The sequence below is a fragment of the Nuphar pumila genome, unplaced genomic scaffold (assembly GCF_984573655.1).
Source record: "Nuphar pumila unplaced genomic scaffold, dmNupPumi1.hap1.1 HAP1_SCAFFOLD_1601, whole genome shotgun sequence".
NCBI lineage: Eukaryota > Viridiplantae > Streptophyta > Magnoliopsida > Nymphaeales > Nymphaeaceae > Nuphar > Nuphar pumila.
Genome location: NW_028323722.1, coordinates 12,226 through 28,841, shown reverse-complemented (window position 1 = coordinate 28,841; position 16,616 = coordinate 12,226). Strand labels below are relative to the sequence as shown.

At 57.0% G+C, this 16,616-nt stretch overlaps 2 protein-coding genes across 2 annotated transcripts; both read left to right on the top strand.

The window, feature by feature from the left end:
- The first annotated feature begins 8,740 nt into the window (after positions 1 to 8,740).
- On the top strand, positions 8,741 to 9,315 carry LOC149809179 (secreted RxLR effector protein 161-like). Its single transcript, XM_089994968.1, has 2 exons — positions 8,741 to 8,910; positions 8,973 to 9,315. Exons 1-2 carry the CDS (start codon positions 8,741 to 8,743, stop codon positions 9,313 to 9,315), a joined length of 513 nt encoding a protein of 170 aa, XP_089851094.1.
- A 4,622-nt stretch (positions 9,316 to 13,937) lies between these two features.
- LOC149809178 (uncharacterized) lies at positions 13,938 to 16,222 on the top strand. Its single transcript, XM_089994967.1, has 2 exons — positions 13,938 to 14,767; positions 14,809 to 16,222. Exons 1-2 carry the CDS (start codon positions 13,938 to 13,940, stop codon positions 16,220 to 16,222), a joined length of 2,244 nt encoding a protein of 747 aa, XP_089851093.1.
- Positions 16,223 to 16,616: the final 394 nt, after the last annotated feature.

Genomic DNA, 16,616 nt, shown 5'->3' with positions numbered 1-16,616 from the left:
TGTGGCCACTCTGGTGAACCAGCTCATCAGGGGTCTGTGTGCACGCTTCGATGCGGGCCGCCCTCACCTGCGTCTCAATGCGCACACATATACTGCTGACACCCTGCGACTAGCTCTCTATGCTCTGGAGAGTGACCAGGCTGCCCCTGCACGCCCTGCGAGGGCGCTGGCGGCTGAGAGAGCGGGGCGTCGTGGGAACCTCCGCGACAGGAGCACCTCCCCTGTCCGCCACCAGAGGGATCGCAACCCAGAAGCCTCCACATCCACTCCAGAAGGCCGCACATGCCATTTCTGCGGGCACGTGGGGCATATCGCTTCGTTCTGCGCCGTCAAGCTAATGGAGCAACACCCCCAGCCTGGAACGTTTGCCCCTGGCTACCCCAGAGCCCGACAAGGCATGTACTCATCCTCCCGTGTCTTGAGCAGCAGTGAATGGGTCTTGGATAGCGGGGCAACTGACAGCATGACTCGCGAGAGGCATAGCCTGACAAATTATGTCAGATTTTCTGAACCGACACCTGTTAATTTCGGGAATGGGACGTGTGAGCGTGCTCTTGGAAAAGGGCAAGTGCAGCTTAAAACCACTCATGGAATGCTGCACCTGCGTGATGTCTTGTATGTGCCCTCGCTTGTTTCAAATCTGCTGTCGGTCCATGCGCTCACAGCCACTGGCCATTCCCTTGGAATTGACGAACATTCGTCAGTCTTCGAGGTTGCACGGGGAGGGGAGCTTGTTGCCACGGCCACTGTACGCGATAACATGTATCTCCTGGATGTGCCTCGTCTGCAAGCGGCATCAGTGGCAGTCCGTGAGTCTGTGGCCATGCGTTGGCACCGTAAGTTAGGGCACACGGGCCTGGGTACTCTCGCGGACATGCAGCGAAAGGGCATGCTGGGTGATTGCCCAGTTACTCCCGTGGAATTTCTTTCGGCCCGTGATACTGAGTCATGTACCCCCTGTCTTGACGGAAAGATGCACCGGTCTGTCCATCCTATACTGAGCGAGAAGACACCCCACGTCAACTTCAGGGTGCACTCAGATCTCATGGTCCTGCTTAACTCCCCCACTATCTCCAAGGAACGTTATGTTCTGACTGTCCTGGAAGAGTTCTCGGGCTTCTCGCTAGTACGCTTGCTGCATTCTAAGGACCAGGTGCATGCTGCCTTGCCTAGCATGCTCCGAGAGCTGGCCACTCAGGGCGGGCAGCCCATCAAGCGCATTCGCACGGATCAGGGTCGGGAATATGTTAATGGGGCCCTAGTGGCAGAATTTGGGAAGCTAGGCATCTGGCACGAGGAGACTGCAAGGTATACCCCTGAACAAAACGGCATGGCTGAACGTCTAAATCGCACCCTGATCGAGAGAGCTCGAACCTTGCTGAGTGAGTCTGGCCTGCCTACCTCCCTGTGGGGGTATGCGATATTGCATGCCAACCATATTCGCAACTGTGTGCTCTACTCTCCCACCAAACGTGTGCCGTACCATGCGTTCACAGGCATTGCCCCTTCTGTTTCTCAGTTTCACCCATGGGGGTGCGACGTCCGTGTGCACGTGCCAGATAGCAAGCGCACGAAGCTGTCCCCCAAAAGCATGGCTGGCAAGTACCTCGGCGTGGCTGGGGTGCTGAATTCCAGGAACATCTGTGCGCTGGTCGAGGGACGTGTACTAACGACGTGTGATTTTCACATTCAGGATAGTGCCCCCCGGGTCCCCTCGGCCCCGGCTGGCGTGCGCGGCCTGGGTGTGGAAGAGGGGCAGGCTTCGATTGATTTACTCCCGTCCCCCTCGGAGGCCGCGGATCCTCAGCCTGACGGCTCCCTCCTACTCTCGTCCGCGCCTCCGACGGCTTCTGCCGATACCACCCAAGGCCCGCCGCAGTTCGTGGAGTCACCCTTCCCCTCACTTGGCCCGGCATGCGTGCCGGCGGGGGCGCTATCATGGCGGATAGTGCCAGCACGGGGCATCTGGAGCAGCTTGAGGAGGGGGAAGAGGCCGTTGGCCCCCTCGCGACTCTGGACGCCCCTGGCCCTGTCCTCAACGAGCCTGCGGATGCGGTGCATGGGGTCGCTGACGAGGAAGGTGACGAGATGGATGCTCCTGAGGTGCTTCTGCCTGCCCCTGTCGACTCCTTGCCTCAGTCGCACCCTGACAGCCGTGCGGCACACCCACGTGTGCGCAGGCCCCCGCAACTCTACAATCCCTCGTCCTACGTTGCACGATCCGAACTGTCGCATGATCAGTCACAGCTCGAGACTGTCACGTCAGTTAAGCGCTCTGTGACGTTTTCCCCCTCGCAACCCACAGTGTTCGCATACACCTCCCGATCACGACTAGCCCGCACCGGGGGGATCGATTTCTCGACTTTTCCTACCGTCATGTCCCATGGTCGCAACATGGTTGACCTCTCCGAGCTCCCTGAAGGTGTGAAGCCGGAAGACCTGATACCTCAGTCTATGGAGGCTGCCCTAAGTCCAGATAATCCCTATAGGGAGGGCTGGTGGGCAGCCATGCAGGAGGAGAATAAATCGCTGTGGGATCACAAGTGCTTCTCCTACACCAGAGCTCCCCCAGGTGCTCATACGGTGGGCAGCAAGTGGGTGTATGACGTGAAGCGACAGGGACCAGGGGATACGCAGGTCCGCCTCAAGGCGAGGCTCGTGGCGCAGGGTTTCTCGCAGCGACCAGGAATCGACTACGATGAGCTGTTCGCTCCGGTGGCAAGCCACACCACCGTGAGGGCTTTCCTCTCGTTGGCCAACTATCACGATTTGGAGATTCAGCAAATTGATGTGAAGACCGCCTTCCTGTATGGGGAGCTCCCCACTGGGCAGGCGCTGTACATGAAACCGGTCCCAGGTTTCCCCTGCCCAACTGGACAGGTGTGTCGTCTCCACAAAACTCTGTACGGCCTAAAGCAGACTCCTCGCGCATGGTACCAGCGCTTGAAGGACGAGCTCATGGCCAGGGGCTTCACGCCTTCTGATTCTGACCCCGCCCTCTTCGTCAAACTTGACAAGGAAGGCAAGGTGCTGGCCCTCATCTACGTAGACGACTGCCTCATCGCGGGGAAGACCCGCAAGCATGTGCAGGAAGTCATCGACATGCTCGGTGGGATCTTTGACATCAAGGCCCTGGGTGAGCCTAAGGATTTCCTAGGACTCAACATCGTGAGAGACAGGGCACGGGGAACTTTGGCCATCCATCATAAACCCTATGTGGAAAAGATGCTGCGAAAGTATGGATTCAGCACTTGTCATCCCAGCAGCACTCCGGCTATTTGCAAGGTCTCGATTGCTATAGCAGATGAGTCCACCACCCTTCCCCACCAGCAGGTAGAGCTGTACCCTGCAATGGTGGGCTCTCTTATGCACCTGGCCAATGGCACCCGTCCAGATATCGCACATGCTGTGAAGTCTCTAGCTCGCCATCTGCGAGCCCCCCTGCCTTGCCACTGGAATGCAGCTGTCAGGGTTTTCAAGTACCTGGCAGGGACTAAGGACATGGGACTGGTCTACTCCCGGCATGCCTCAGGGGAGCTGGTGGGGTACACCGACTCGGACTATGCAGGGGATGTCACCAGCAGGAGATCAACGACTGGCTACGTCTTCCTCCTGCATGGAGCTGCCATATCCTGGCAATCCCGACTACAACCGACTGTGGCCTTGAGCACCACAGAGGCAGAATACATGGCTGCAGGTGCAGGAGGGAGAGAGGCCCTCTTCTTGAGGAAACTCCTCCCGATTCTCGACTACGAGCTCAAGGGCCCCATCCGGCTGAAGGGGGACAATCAAGCTGCTCTCTGCCTCATCAAGAATCCTATGGTCTCAGCGAGAAGCAAACACATTGATGTCCTGCATCATTTTGTCCAGGAGAGAAGTGAGCGAGGCCAACTCTTGTACAGCTATGTGGATACTGACCATAATTGGGCAGATCAACTTACTAAGCCACTGGCTCACGATCGGCTGACAGCATGTGTTGCTGGCATGGGTTTGCAGCGCTTGAATCTGCCCTAAGCCCCATTGCCTCCTGCTCTCTTGGTGACTAGCCCACCACATTTGTGCTAGTAGTCCTTGCTTATGTGTGCTTTACCCTTGCTGATTATGTGCATCAATAAGATAACCCCTGAAGAGGAGTACGGGGAGCATCCTGTTTCACATTGTCTCACTTGATCCCTTCAAGGATTCCTGGCTATGCATCTGTCCCTCCGAAACATTTGTTAAAGTACGAGGTCACGAAATAGTCCTTGCATAAGCCTCTACCTGAGTTCCCAATCCGGGGAGTTTGTTCAGGCTGGCTTGGGAGCTATACCCACTCACGAACGGGGAGTGTTGGAGTACAAGGAGTAAGTACTCCTTCATTCTGTGGGTACCTAGCTAGATAACTATATGTCCACGTGAGACTAGCAGTCTCACGTCTATCTAGATCTGTCCTAAGTAGTGTCTCCAGTGACCCCAGATCCTTCTACCTTCCCCACTGGAGATGGAATACTCTGGCATCCTCCACCAGAGTCCTTGGCTTATATTCTCTGTACTGTCAATATATCTGTAAGTTGTCACTAAATCTCAACAGAGCGATCTCACGCATTTGCGTTGCCTGTACGCTTCAAGGTAGAAGATTGCCCAATTAACTCACTCAAGTACAATGTGGAACTGTTGAAGTACGACTGAGTACTTCTTCCCTCAGAGTGGGAATTTCGCATGCTTATCACGTGTATGCATACCGGAGCTATCCAGTCCTAATGCAGTGTCCAGTCACGTCATCCTGGATACTGATCTAGGCTGTGAGACTGATCCCTATCAGTCTCCTATGAATATGTACTCGGTACGTGTGTACCTCGGGTAAGTTGTCTGTAAATCTCAACAGGTTATGGGTCCGCACGCCTCCGTTGCGTTGCGTGGTATTTGGTACTCGTTTGAGTTACGACGCTTCGCTGACCCGCTGCAATAGTGCCTAGTATGGATGACCGCAGCGGAGCTCTGTCCAGGCATGGACCTGGCTTCCTACTCACCTCGCGCAATTGGCCAAGGTGGAGTAAGAAAATGCTCGCTTTTGCAACAACGAAGAACCTTCGTCGCCATCTCCGAGGAGCGCCTGGCGGGAATGCTGATCCAGCTGTACTTGAAGGTGACGAAATCGCACGAGCTTACATAGAAATGAATGTTGATGACGCCGCAGCGCGTGTGATTGAAGGCGCTGCATCCGCCTTTGCTATGTGGACGTTACTGGAGGCACGTCACCAGAATTACCTTCGCCCGCAGCAGATACAAATACAGGAGCAGCTGTCTGCAATCTGCCAGGGTGCCGACGAAAGTGCAGATGCGTACGTCGACAGGGCGCTGGAGCTGAATGAGCAGCTGACCTCCATTGCTGCTGGGGTCCTAGTGGCCACGGTAGTCAACCAGCTGATTAGGGGTCTCAGTGTGCGCTTTGACGCAGGCCGTCCCCATCTCCGTCTAAATGCCCATACTTACACCCCTGACACGCTGCGTCTTGCTCTGTACGTTCTGGAGAGCGACCTGCCCCCACTGGAGCGTCCCGCTAGAGCGCTGGCAGCTGAACGCAGAGGTCGCAGTACTGACCGTCGCAGTCGCAGTGCGTCACCCAGGCGCACCCCACGGGACCGCACACCAGAAGGCTCAGCATCCGCTTCTGAGGAGTGGAAATGTCACTTTTGTGGCCATGCTGGTCATATCACGCCCTTCTGCGTTATGAAGCTCCAGGAGAAATACCCGCAGCCTGGTACCTTCTCGCCTGGCTACCCTAAGCCACACCAAGGCATGTATTCCTCCTCCCGCGTGCACGCACAGTGTGAATGGGTACTGGATAGTGGGGCCACAGAAAGTATGACTCGCGAGCGGCACATTCTGGCAAATTATGTCAGGTTTCCTAAACCGACCTCTGTCAACTTTGGGAACGGGACATGTGAGCACGCCCTAGGCATGTGGCGAGTGCGGCTCAAAACCACTCATGGGCTGCTGCACTTACGTGATGTCTTGTATGTGCCCTCGCTCGTGTCAAACTTGCTCTCTGACCATGCGCTCACGGCGACTGGCCATTCTCTTGGAATTGACCCGCACTCCTCCGTCTTCGAGATCGCTCATGGGGGGAAACTCGTCGCCACAGCCACGGTCTGCGATAACATGTACCTCCTGGATGTCCCACGCATGCGCACTGCTTCTGTTGCTGTCAGGGAGTCTCTAGCCATGCGCTGGCACCGGAAACTGGGGCACACTGGCATGGGCACGCTCGCGTACATGCAACGCAAGCGTCTGCTGGGTGATTGCCCGGTGACTCCTGTGGAGTTCCTTTACGCGCGTGACACTGAATCGTGCAACCCCTGTCTTGATGGCAAGATGCATCGCTCTTCTCACCCTGAACAGGACGGGCAGGCACCCCATGTCAACTTCAGGGTGCACTCAGATTTGATGGTTCTGCTCAACTTTCCCACGGTAGCTAAGGAGCGCTATGTCCTGACTCTCTTAGAAGAGTTCTCAGGGTTCTCACTTGTTCGCTTGCTGCATTCGAAAGACCAGGTGATCACCGCACTTCCTAGCATGGTCCGAGAAATGGCCACACAGGGGGGACAATCAGTTAAGCGCATACGCACTGGCTAGGGCCGCGAGTATGTGAATGCGGACTTGAAGGAAGCATTTGAGAAGTTGGGCATCTGGCATGAGGAGACCGCGGGCTATACGCCGGAGCAGAATGGTAAGGCTGAGCGGCTGAACCGCACCCTAATGGAGCGCGCTCGCACCATGCTGAGTGCGGCTGGGCTGCCAACCACCCTCTGGGGATACGCCATCCTGCACGCTAATCACATACGAAGCTGCATGCTCTATTCTCCCTCGCAGCGTGTGACTTACCATGCGTTCACGGGCGTTGCACCTTCTATCTCTCAGTTTCACCCATGGGGGTGCGACATCCGCGTGCACGTGCCTGCCAGCAAGCGTACCAAGCTTTCCCCGAAGAGCACGGCGGGCATATACCTCGGAACGGCAGGTGTCTTGAATTCCAGGAACGTTTACGCACTGGTTGATGTGAGGATACTGACCACATGTGACTTTCGTGTCCAGGATAGTGTTCCTGACCCCTCGACCCCGACTGGCGTGCGAGCCTCGGGTGTGGAAGAGGGGCAGGCTGATCAAGGCCTTCCTGCCCCCTCGGGTGATGCGGATTCCTCGCCTGATGGTACTCCGCCTGACGGCACTACTGTCCCGCTCGTGTCCCCGACGGCTCTGGCCGATACCGCCCAGGTACCGCCCGTGTTCGTGGAGTCCCCATTCCCACGCTTGCGCCTGCAGATTACGTGTCAGCTGGAGGGTCTGCCCTGGCGGACAGTGGCAGTTCCGTGCCTCCGGAGCAGGTCGAGGGAGGGGACGAGGCCGATGGCCCGATCGCTGTTCCGGATGACCCGGGCCCTGCTGCCTCCATGCCTCCCGCTGACGAGTATGCCATTCCTGACCCTGACGATGCGGTTCCCGAGGTGCTGCTCTCTGCCCCCGTTGCTGCCCTGCCCCAGTCGCACCCTGATAGCCGGGCTGCACATCCCCGCACGCGTGCTCCTCCTGCTTTCTATAATCCTTCGTCATTCGCTGCTCGCTCTGGACTGTCGTCCGAGCAGAGCCCTCGCTCGGCTGTGAAGCCTGTCCGGCGTGTTGTACGGTTCTCCACTGAGCAGTCAACCGTGTACGCGTACGCTGCTCAGTCGAGTCCGAGTCGCCCCAAAGGGATCGACTTCTCTGCCTTCCCTACGGTGCTCTCCCATGGGCGCAACATGCTCGACCTGTCCCAGCTGCCTAATGGTGTCAAGCCTGAGGACCTGATCCCGCACTCCATGGAGGCTGCTTTGAGTCCGGAGAACCCCTACCGGGAGAACTGGTGGGCGGCGATGCAGGAGGAGAACAAGTCTCTTTGGGACCATCAGTGTTTCTCGTACACTAGGGCGCCTGCAGGTGCACACACAGTCGGCAGCAAGTGGGTGTACGACGTCAAACGGCCGGGTCCCGGGGACTCGCAGGTACGCCTCAAGGCGCGACTTGTGGCGCAGGGATTCTCGCAGCGCTCAGGCGTGGACTATGATGAGTTGTTCGCCCCGGTGGCCAGCCACACTACTGTGCGGGCATTCCTGTCCCTCGCCAACTATCACGACGTGGAGATACAGCAGGTTGACGTCAAGACAGCCTTCCTGTACGGTGAGCTTCCCCCCGGGCAGACGATGTATATGAAGCCGGTCCCAGGCTTCCCCTGCCCAGTGGGGCAGGTATGTCGTCTCCACAAGACCTTATATGGCCTGAAGCAGGCACCTCGCGCGTGGTATCAGCGTTTGAAGGATGAGCTCACTGCCAAGGGCTTCACGCCTGCCGATTCAGATCCTGCTCTCTTTGTCAAACTCGACGCAGAGGGCAAGGTGCTTGCTCTCATCTATGTGGACGACTGCTTGATTGCAGGGCGGTCCGCTAAGCGCGTGCAGGAGGTCATCGACATGCTGCAGAGCATCTTTGACATCAAGGTCTTGGGAGAGCCCAAGGATTTCTTGGCATCAACATCGTGAGGAACCGGGCGCAGGGGACCCTGGCCATCCATCAGAAGCCGTACGTCGAGAAGATGCTCCGCAAGTATGGCTTCGCTAAGTGTCACCCCATATGCACCCCAGCGGTCTGCAAAGTGTCCACCACGGAAGCGGACGAAAACGCTATTCTTCCCCACCAAGCACCTAAGCAAGTACAATTGTATCCGGCAATGGTGGGTTCACTCATGCACTTGGCCAACGGGACTAGGCCGGACATTGCTCATGCTGTGAATTCGCTGGCTCGTCATCTCCGCGCCCCCTTGCCGCGCCATTGGAATGCAGCGGTCCGGGTCTTCCGGTACCTGGTGGGTACCAAGGACATGGGTCTGGTGTATTCCAGGCATGCTACCGGGGTCTCCTGGGGTATACGGACTCTGACTATGCAGGCGATGCTATCACCAGGAGGTCGACCACGGGGTACGTGTTCCTCCTTCACGGGGCTGCCATCTCATGGCAGTCCAGGCTGCAGCCGACGGTGGCCCTGAGCACCGCGGAGGCAGAGTATATGGCCGCAGGCGCTGGAGGGAGAGAGGCGTTGTTCCTGCGGAAGCTGCTCCCGACTCTGGACTACGAGCTGACGGGTCCTGTCCAGCTCTGGGGGGATAACCAGGCAGCGTTGTCCCTGATTAAGAATCCGATGGTCTCCGCCCGCAGCAAGCACATCGATGTGCTACACCACTTCGTACAGGAGCGCGCCGTGCGAGGGCAACTGATCTACGGCTATGTTGATACCGCCCTTAACTAGGCCGACCAGCTTACAAAGCCGTTGGTGCAGGAGCGACTAGATGCATGTGTTGCGGGCATGGGCCTGCGACGACTGAACCTGCCTTGAAGTCCATGTTTGGACTGGACAGACTCTTGCGTTTCTGTTGTCTAGCCGGCTCGTGTCGTGCTAGTTGCATTGCCTTGTGTGTGTCGTGTTCCTGATGTGTTTGCGTTAATAATTCGACCCCCTGAAGCTGACCAGTACGGGGAGTGCGTGTCATGAGTCCCCCGAATCGAGTACGGGGAGCATTCTGTGTTTCCTCAATAAATGAGTCCCCTGAAGTTGGATAGTACGGGGAGTGCGTGTCATGAGTCCCTCGAATCGAGTACAGGGCGCCCTGTTTGTGCTTGTTTCTCCCGTGTTTAGGAAGGAGAGCCCGCATGATCATCCACCCTCCGAAATCTGTGTCTAGATGTACGAGGTCACATTTTTGGTGCTTGAGACATTGAAGTGATCCCCATCCGGGGAGCCTTGGTCTCCAGAGCTAGACCCACCTCGGAACGGGGAGTGTTGAAGTACGACTGAGTACTTCTTCCCTCAGTGGGAATTTAGCATGCTTATCACGTGTATGCATACCGGAGCTATCCAGTCCTAATTACTAATCCAGTGTCCAGTCACGTCATCCTGGATACTGATCTAGGCTGTGAGACTGATCCCTATCAGTCTCCTATGAATATGTACTCGGTACGTGTGTACCTCGGGTAAGTTGTCTGTAAATCTCAACAACATATGGGCGATGTCGTCTGAATACTTAGCGGCAGTACGGTACTCTCTGTGCGAGTGTCTTACACGGTCTCCAAGAGATGCTGATACGGTCTGTTACACGACGAAACGAGCACTCCGTTATTGCCTTGCAGCCCCTCCACCAGCTCCACCCCTAGCCCTCCCCCTTCTCCACCCCCAAGTCCGCCTCCACCACCACCATCGCCCCCTCTTCTTCCCCCACCGCCTCCGCCGCCCCCTTCTCCGCCACCCAGTCCTCCTCCTTCACCTCCGCCCTCACCACCGCCCTCGCCTCCACCTTCTCCCCCCCCAAGCCTACCCCCTTCACCTCCACCATCTCCGCCTCCCAGTCCACCTCCCTCGCTTCCGCCACCACCCTCGCCGCCTCCTTCTCCTCCACCATCTCCACCATCCAGCCCGCCTCCTTCGCCTCCACCCTCACCCCCGCCATTCCCTCCTCCTCCAAGTATGTTTCTTCCAAACTACAAAAGCAAAAGATGAGCAACCATCCCACTTATCATTCTAAGGGCGAGTCAGAATGATTTACCTAGTTGCAGCATGTAAAGTGTGAGCTCGCCTGTCTGATGCCAAGCAATGTATGTGGCAAAGTCCGGTACAGTATTGAATGGTGGTGTGGTTCATTTGCATACCGTATCACCGCTACCCTGTTTAGAAAACTGAATATGTGCGCTCATATTTCTATCTTTGATATAAACCCGCAATTCGCTCAAATAAGTGTACACATGTTATGAAGCAGGAATTTGTTACATGTCTGCCCCAGTCATTAGAAAGTGAAAGTCCTAAATTTTCAACCAATTCTTGGAGATTCAGGACCGAACTTTTGCGAGCGGTTTTTTTTTTGTGATTTCATTTGAAACTATACAGGCACTATTACAGTACGCTGAGGTGCCGAGGGTTCTTGAAGCCATACGGAATGCCTCATTATGATGATGTATCTTGTTACAACACTACCGCATCCACATGGACATCGGCAACTTCAAGAACTACTTGGGAATCAGTGCTATCATTACCATCACTTGAGGTTAGCGTACCTGGACCAGCCTGACCTACCATAGCCTGACCTGACATGTCAGTGGTATTTTTTTATTAGTGGTCTTGCTCACCCTGTGCCGGACACCCATTTTTGCAACACGGACAGCAGATATCGTATGGGCTGTGGATGTGTCGATGAATCAAGCAACATTTTAGTCCTGGCCCCTTGCGAGGTTTGTTTCTTTTCCAGCTCCGCCACCTAGTCCGCCACCATCGCCGCCACCACTTCCGCCCCCTTTGCCACGCTTCCCACCGCCAGCGCCCCCGCCTCCAGGTACGGCAAATGACACAAAGTTCGTGATCAGTGTTGTTTTTAAGGCTGATTTATCGGCTGTCAACGAAAATAAATTAATGATGGTCATTTTTCATCGGCTATAAATTAAAGTTTTGAGGCCTGGATCGCTTAGCTAGCCGATAGACAATCAATGCCGAAACCGAGGGTGTCGGCAAGCTAGACGAGACAATAATAATCGTCCAACACCGTTTTTCGGCTGGTGCTGCATATCTTTTGCTCGGTCCCAGTGCTTGTTTGCTAGAGAGTCAGTCCGTGGGCAGGGTACAGGGTTTGACTGGGCGTGGCTCCCGTCATTTTGTGATCAGTGTGTCAGATGATGACGGCACGAACGCATAGCTAGGGAATAATCCGTGGTTTTCATGCATATTATCTACTGGCAGGCCGGTTTCACCTCGTGGAGTGGGGTGTTTCCAACGCAACCGACGTGCCACACTGCTACAGTCCATAACACAATGCACCGACCAGCAAGACACAGTATAACAGAAATGCATTTGCTGCTTAACGACTTTTAACAACACGCAATGGCATGCCGCTCTACGATGCACACCAAGTTTGGGCGCTTGCGTGGTACAGGTCTGCACGCACTAGCTGTTGCGATTACGTCTTGCTTTGAACGCATCAAAACATCTTCAAGTGCTATGGTTATTTCTGAGGAGCCTGGTCGGATGGCCGGTGCTCGAAGCTGAAATTCGGTGAACCTGCGTCAGCCTGCTATAAGACGGAATCGCCCGAGGGCCCGATTTCAGCCCGCACAGATAGCAATCAAACAAAACCTTCCACAAGGCCATGATACAACCACCGCGGCAGTCGGACAGTGATTTCGCAGCTGCAACGCAATTGTTGGTCCAAGGGACACTAAGGGACAGGACCGTGGCGCGCGAGCGTAGACAGCGCAACCAGTCCCAGCGCATCACCTTGAATGTTGCATCGCAGCGTGAGGGCCACTGTCCCACTGTCCCTCCCAAAAAGAGCGCAAACCACTATTTGCCCCGTAATGACTGTATACTAAGGCGACGGACAATGGCGTGTGAATGCTATTCATGTAGCCAGCACATCACCCTGAATGTTGCGCTGCAATGTGGTGACCACGGCCCCACTGTCTCTCTCATTACGAGCGAAAAACAAAGCTTGTTCTGTACGCAACGTGTAAAAGCATGCAGCACACATGCCACCGGGGTGCCGACCTGCTGTAATGCTCCTCCGAATGTGCCGTGTCTCCCGACACGCAGTGCTGTGGAACAGTCACAAGCGCCTAAACCACACATGTTTATCAGGGTGGGCGCAACCTGCATGACTCGGAGGCACCTGCCCCCGCCGCACCCCCTGTTTCTCTCAGCTACCACGGCACCAGGCTGCCACCGACTGTATGTGGAACCACAACACCCAGGAATGTGCTTGCTGATCTCAATTAACCTTGGATCTCAACAAGCACTGCTTCACGCTGACACTGTCAATGAACACGTCGCCCGTGACGGCACGGACCCTGCAAGTGCTCGTGGCTGGTATAATGTCGATGAACTGGATCACACGCTAAATATATTAAGCAACGGCATGCTGGGCCTGCGCGCTGGCCACACGCACTATGGAATGTTAGGCCAGACGTCCTGGTTGGCTACACTTTCTAGCCAGCTGCGCTTTGCGCGCTGCGCACCTTTCTTCCTCTTGCTTATCCACGAAACTTGCAGAGCACCATTCAGCCAGACACACGCAATGTGCGCCATCCGCCGCCACGTCCCAGGAGGGGAAGCCCAATGGTATATTCTCGACCCACGCTTCCCCGGCAGGGTCGCGCCACTGTCGGCCCTCGACGTGGCGTCTGGCTTCAACGCATCAGTCTACTATGTTTGCTACCGAAATAGCACTACTGCTGAGAGTAGCCGCCTGCCTACCCGCTCGCAAATCGTCTCGATGCTGCGGGGCCCACCTTCACGTCGCAACCCTGTCCCAACACCACCTTCGACAAATAACAACGCATGGCCGGGGGCCCCCGTCACGAATGACACGTGGACGTTTGCACCACTGCACCTCCGCCTCTTTCTCCCTGCCGGCGTAAATCCGCGCGACCGTCCTCGCTTCCTGACAATTTGCCGTGCGGAGCAGCTGCTGTTCCTGTCGTGTGCGCAGCACAACGTTAAACGCGACCACCTGCGGCTCACAGTGACACGGCAAGATCACTTATATGCGATCCACAGCTCAGACATGACTGCAGTAGCGCAGCTCATCAAGAGTAAAACACGTTGCCGACTTACTGGGTGGGACACACGTCCCCCCAGTCGCCCGCCATCTCAGCCTATCCCCACGCCTATGGCCAACCGATTTGAGATACTGTCGCAACCAGCACCCGACACTACTGCACCCGCACCAACGGAAGCTGCAGCCACCGCCCCACACCCAGGCCGCTTCGCGCCGCATGCTACCCGCACGCGGAAGCGCGGCGCGAAAAGCGATGTGACGCTGTGCACCTTCAATGTCAACGGTCAACGGCCTGAATACTGATCGACTGCGGAAACTCAATGCTATCCGGGACCTCATGGCTACTCGGGGAATAGAGATAGCTGCCATACAAGAAACTCACGAACACGCCTGTAGACCACTGGTAGCTGGCGCGGGGTACACTTACAGGGGTGAACGAAGCCACGCTCAACGCAAAGGTGGCGGACAGGGATTCTTGATACGAGACACAGTAGCAACACGCTTCACGTACCTGGGACCAAGATCTACGGCGGGGCATTATCGTACGGTGTGGGGCCGCCTCCGCGGCGGCACCAGGCACACGGATGCCTACCTTGGATGTGTGTATCTTCCCGACACGTCGCATGACACCACGGAATTCACTGCTGCGCTGGACCGCCTGCGCACGGACGTAGAGTACTATGGCCGTAAACGTGGTCGGATCCTTCTTCTCGGGGACTTCAATGCGCACGTGGCTGCGGTGCCGGACCCCTCAGGACATGAGCTGTCACGTGCGCCGATATCTGGCATGTCGCGTGGCAACGCGGCGGGCCGCGCCCTCCTCGCCATGTGCGAGGAACATGATTTGCTCTTCCTGAGTGGCAGGGTGACAGACTCCTTCCGTCCAACATGCCGTGGACTCACGGTGGTAGACCATATCATTGGGAGCCGGGGCACGCTCGCGTGGCATACGCGCGTTACCACCCTCACGGCCTCGGAGGTGGACGTCTCCCTTTGTTCGTCTGATCGCGTACCTGTCTTGGTCACGGTGCCCGAGAGCGCTGCGGCCCCTGCGGCGCCAGCGCCGACACGTCTCCGGTGGCGGCTGGGGGCCCTATCCTGCCCTGAGCACCACTCCGCGTACACCACCGCTCTGGCCGCCGGTGCACAAACCTTCCACGCCACAGTGTCTCCCATGCTTGCAGACAACCATTGGCCTACGCAAGCAGATGTCGACGTTGCAGCAATCGCCCTGATGCAAACCATCAACGACGCAGCATCTCGCTCGATAGGTCGCGCGCGTGTGGCTTCTGGCAAAACGAAGGCATGGATGAGCCCCAGCTGCACCGCGTCCTCGCACGACGGCGTGTCGCCCACGCGCGCTGGTATGCTGACAAAACGGAAGAGCATGCACGCGACCTGGTGGCCGCCGACGATGCCGCGCGAGTCGCGGTGCGTGCGGCAAAACGCGGGGAAGACAAGCAACGCATTGAGGGCGTCAACACCGCTTGGGCGACTGCACCTGGCGGCCATGCCGCGTGGAATGTGCTGAAGTCCTCGCGGCAGCAGGATGGGTCGGTCACCACTGTCGACGCGCTTGCCTCGTCAGCCGGCGAGCTCCACACTTCCACACCCGGCAAGCTGCAAGTGCTACAAGAACATTTTGCAGCTATTTTCACCCCTTCTCCCCCACCGTCGCCACCGGGTGCTGCGCAGGACGCCAACGTTGCGGCTCACCATGCCCGTGTGGAAGCGGACGTAGCTGCCTGGCTGGACTGCCCGTCCCCCGATGACCCCTCCCTTGACACCCGCATGTCGCTGGCTGAGGTTGAAGGCGCACTAGACCGCTTGAAGCGGTACAAATCGCCGGGCCATGACAACATCCCAAATGAGCTCCTGCGCGAGGGGGGCTCAGCTATGGCGCAGATGCTTACGCACCTCTTTGCGCTGGTCTGGCGCGCGGAGGCGGTGCCCCATGAGTGGCGCCAGGGTGTCATTACCAGCTTGTATAAAGCTGGCGACCGCACAGATTGCGGAAGCTATCGACCCATCACTCTGCTGCCAACGATCGGGAAGCTGTTTACATCTATCATGGCTGCACGGCTCGAGCGCCATGTTCCCCTCCATGACAAGCAGTCAGCGCTTCGTCGCGGCCGCAGCACTATGGACCCTCTGTTCGTCTTTGCCTCAATCATCCTGCAACGGAAGGACAAGAACCGATGCACACACGCATTCCTATTAGACCTGCAGACAGCCTATGACAAGGTGTGGCATGCCGGCTTGTTCTACAAGCTGCATCACAAAGGTGTCAAAGCGAAAACGAGGCGACTTATTTGGGACATGTACTCAAAAACTGAAAGCGTGGCCGCCCTGGACGGCCGACGTTCAGACCCGTTCCGCTTGTTGCAAGGAGTCGCCCAGGGCGATCCCATGTCTTGCGTCCTTTTCAATGTCATGATCGATGACCTCATTGAAGCGCTGCAAACGCGCTGCGCCGCCGACGGCATCACTCTGGCGCCTGGCGATATCGGTGCGCCGCTTGTCGCCCAAGGATTTGCTGATGATGTGTCCTCCATGTCGGGGGCACGTGCGGGCCTCCAGCGCATCATCGACGTGTATCGCTCTCGCCTTGCCCTCTGGTAGGGTCAGGTCAACATACACAAGTCATGCACCATCACGTTCCATGCGGCAAGCCGCTCGGATGATTTGCCTCAGGAGCCGGAGTCCGAAACCGACCAGGTGCCCTGGCTTTGGGGTGACTTCCCCCTGCCCCATGTGGAGAAGGTGAAGTACCTGGGCGTCATATTCACCAGCGACTGCAAATGAGATGAGCACGCTGCTTATGCCCGCTCAAAAGGGTATGCGGCACTTGCGATGTGGAAAAGCACCCTCCGAAACAAACGCATCAGCCTCCCCGCCAGGCTCGCTGTCATTAACGCGTGCATAAAGCCGTGCATTACGTATGGCATGGAGGTGTGGGCGCCGCCGGCTGGGCAGCCCGCTGCGGCTTTGGAAGCACCCCTGCGGGACGCCCTCC

Coding starts and splice junctions, on each gene's coding strand:
- LOC149809179 (XM_089994968.1), top strand. CDS start 8,741: ATGGTGGGTTCACTCATGCACTTGGCCAACGGGACTAGGCCGGACATT. Junction 8,911..8,972: donor ATGGGTCTGGTGTATTCCAG/GCATGCTACCGG, acceptor TGCTATCACCAG/GAGGTCGACCACGGGGTACG.
- LOC149809178 (XM_089994967.1), top strand. CDS start 13,938: ATGGCTACTCGGGGAATAGAGATAGCTGCCATACAAGAAACTCACGAA. Junction 14,768..14,808: donor CAAACCTTCCACGCCACAGT/GTCTCCCATGCT, acceptor CTACGCAAGCAG/ATGTCGACGTTGCAGCAATC.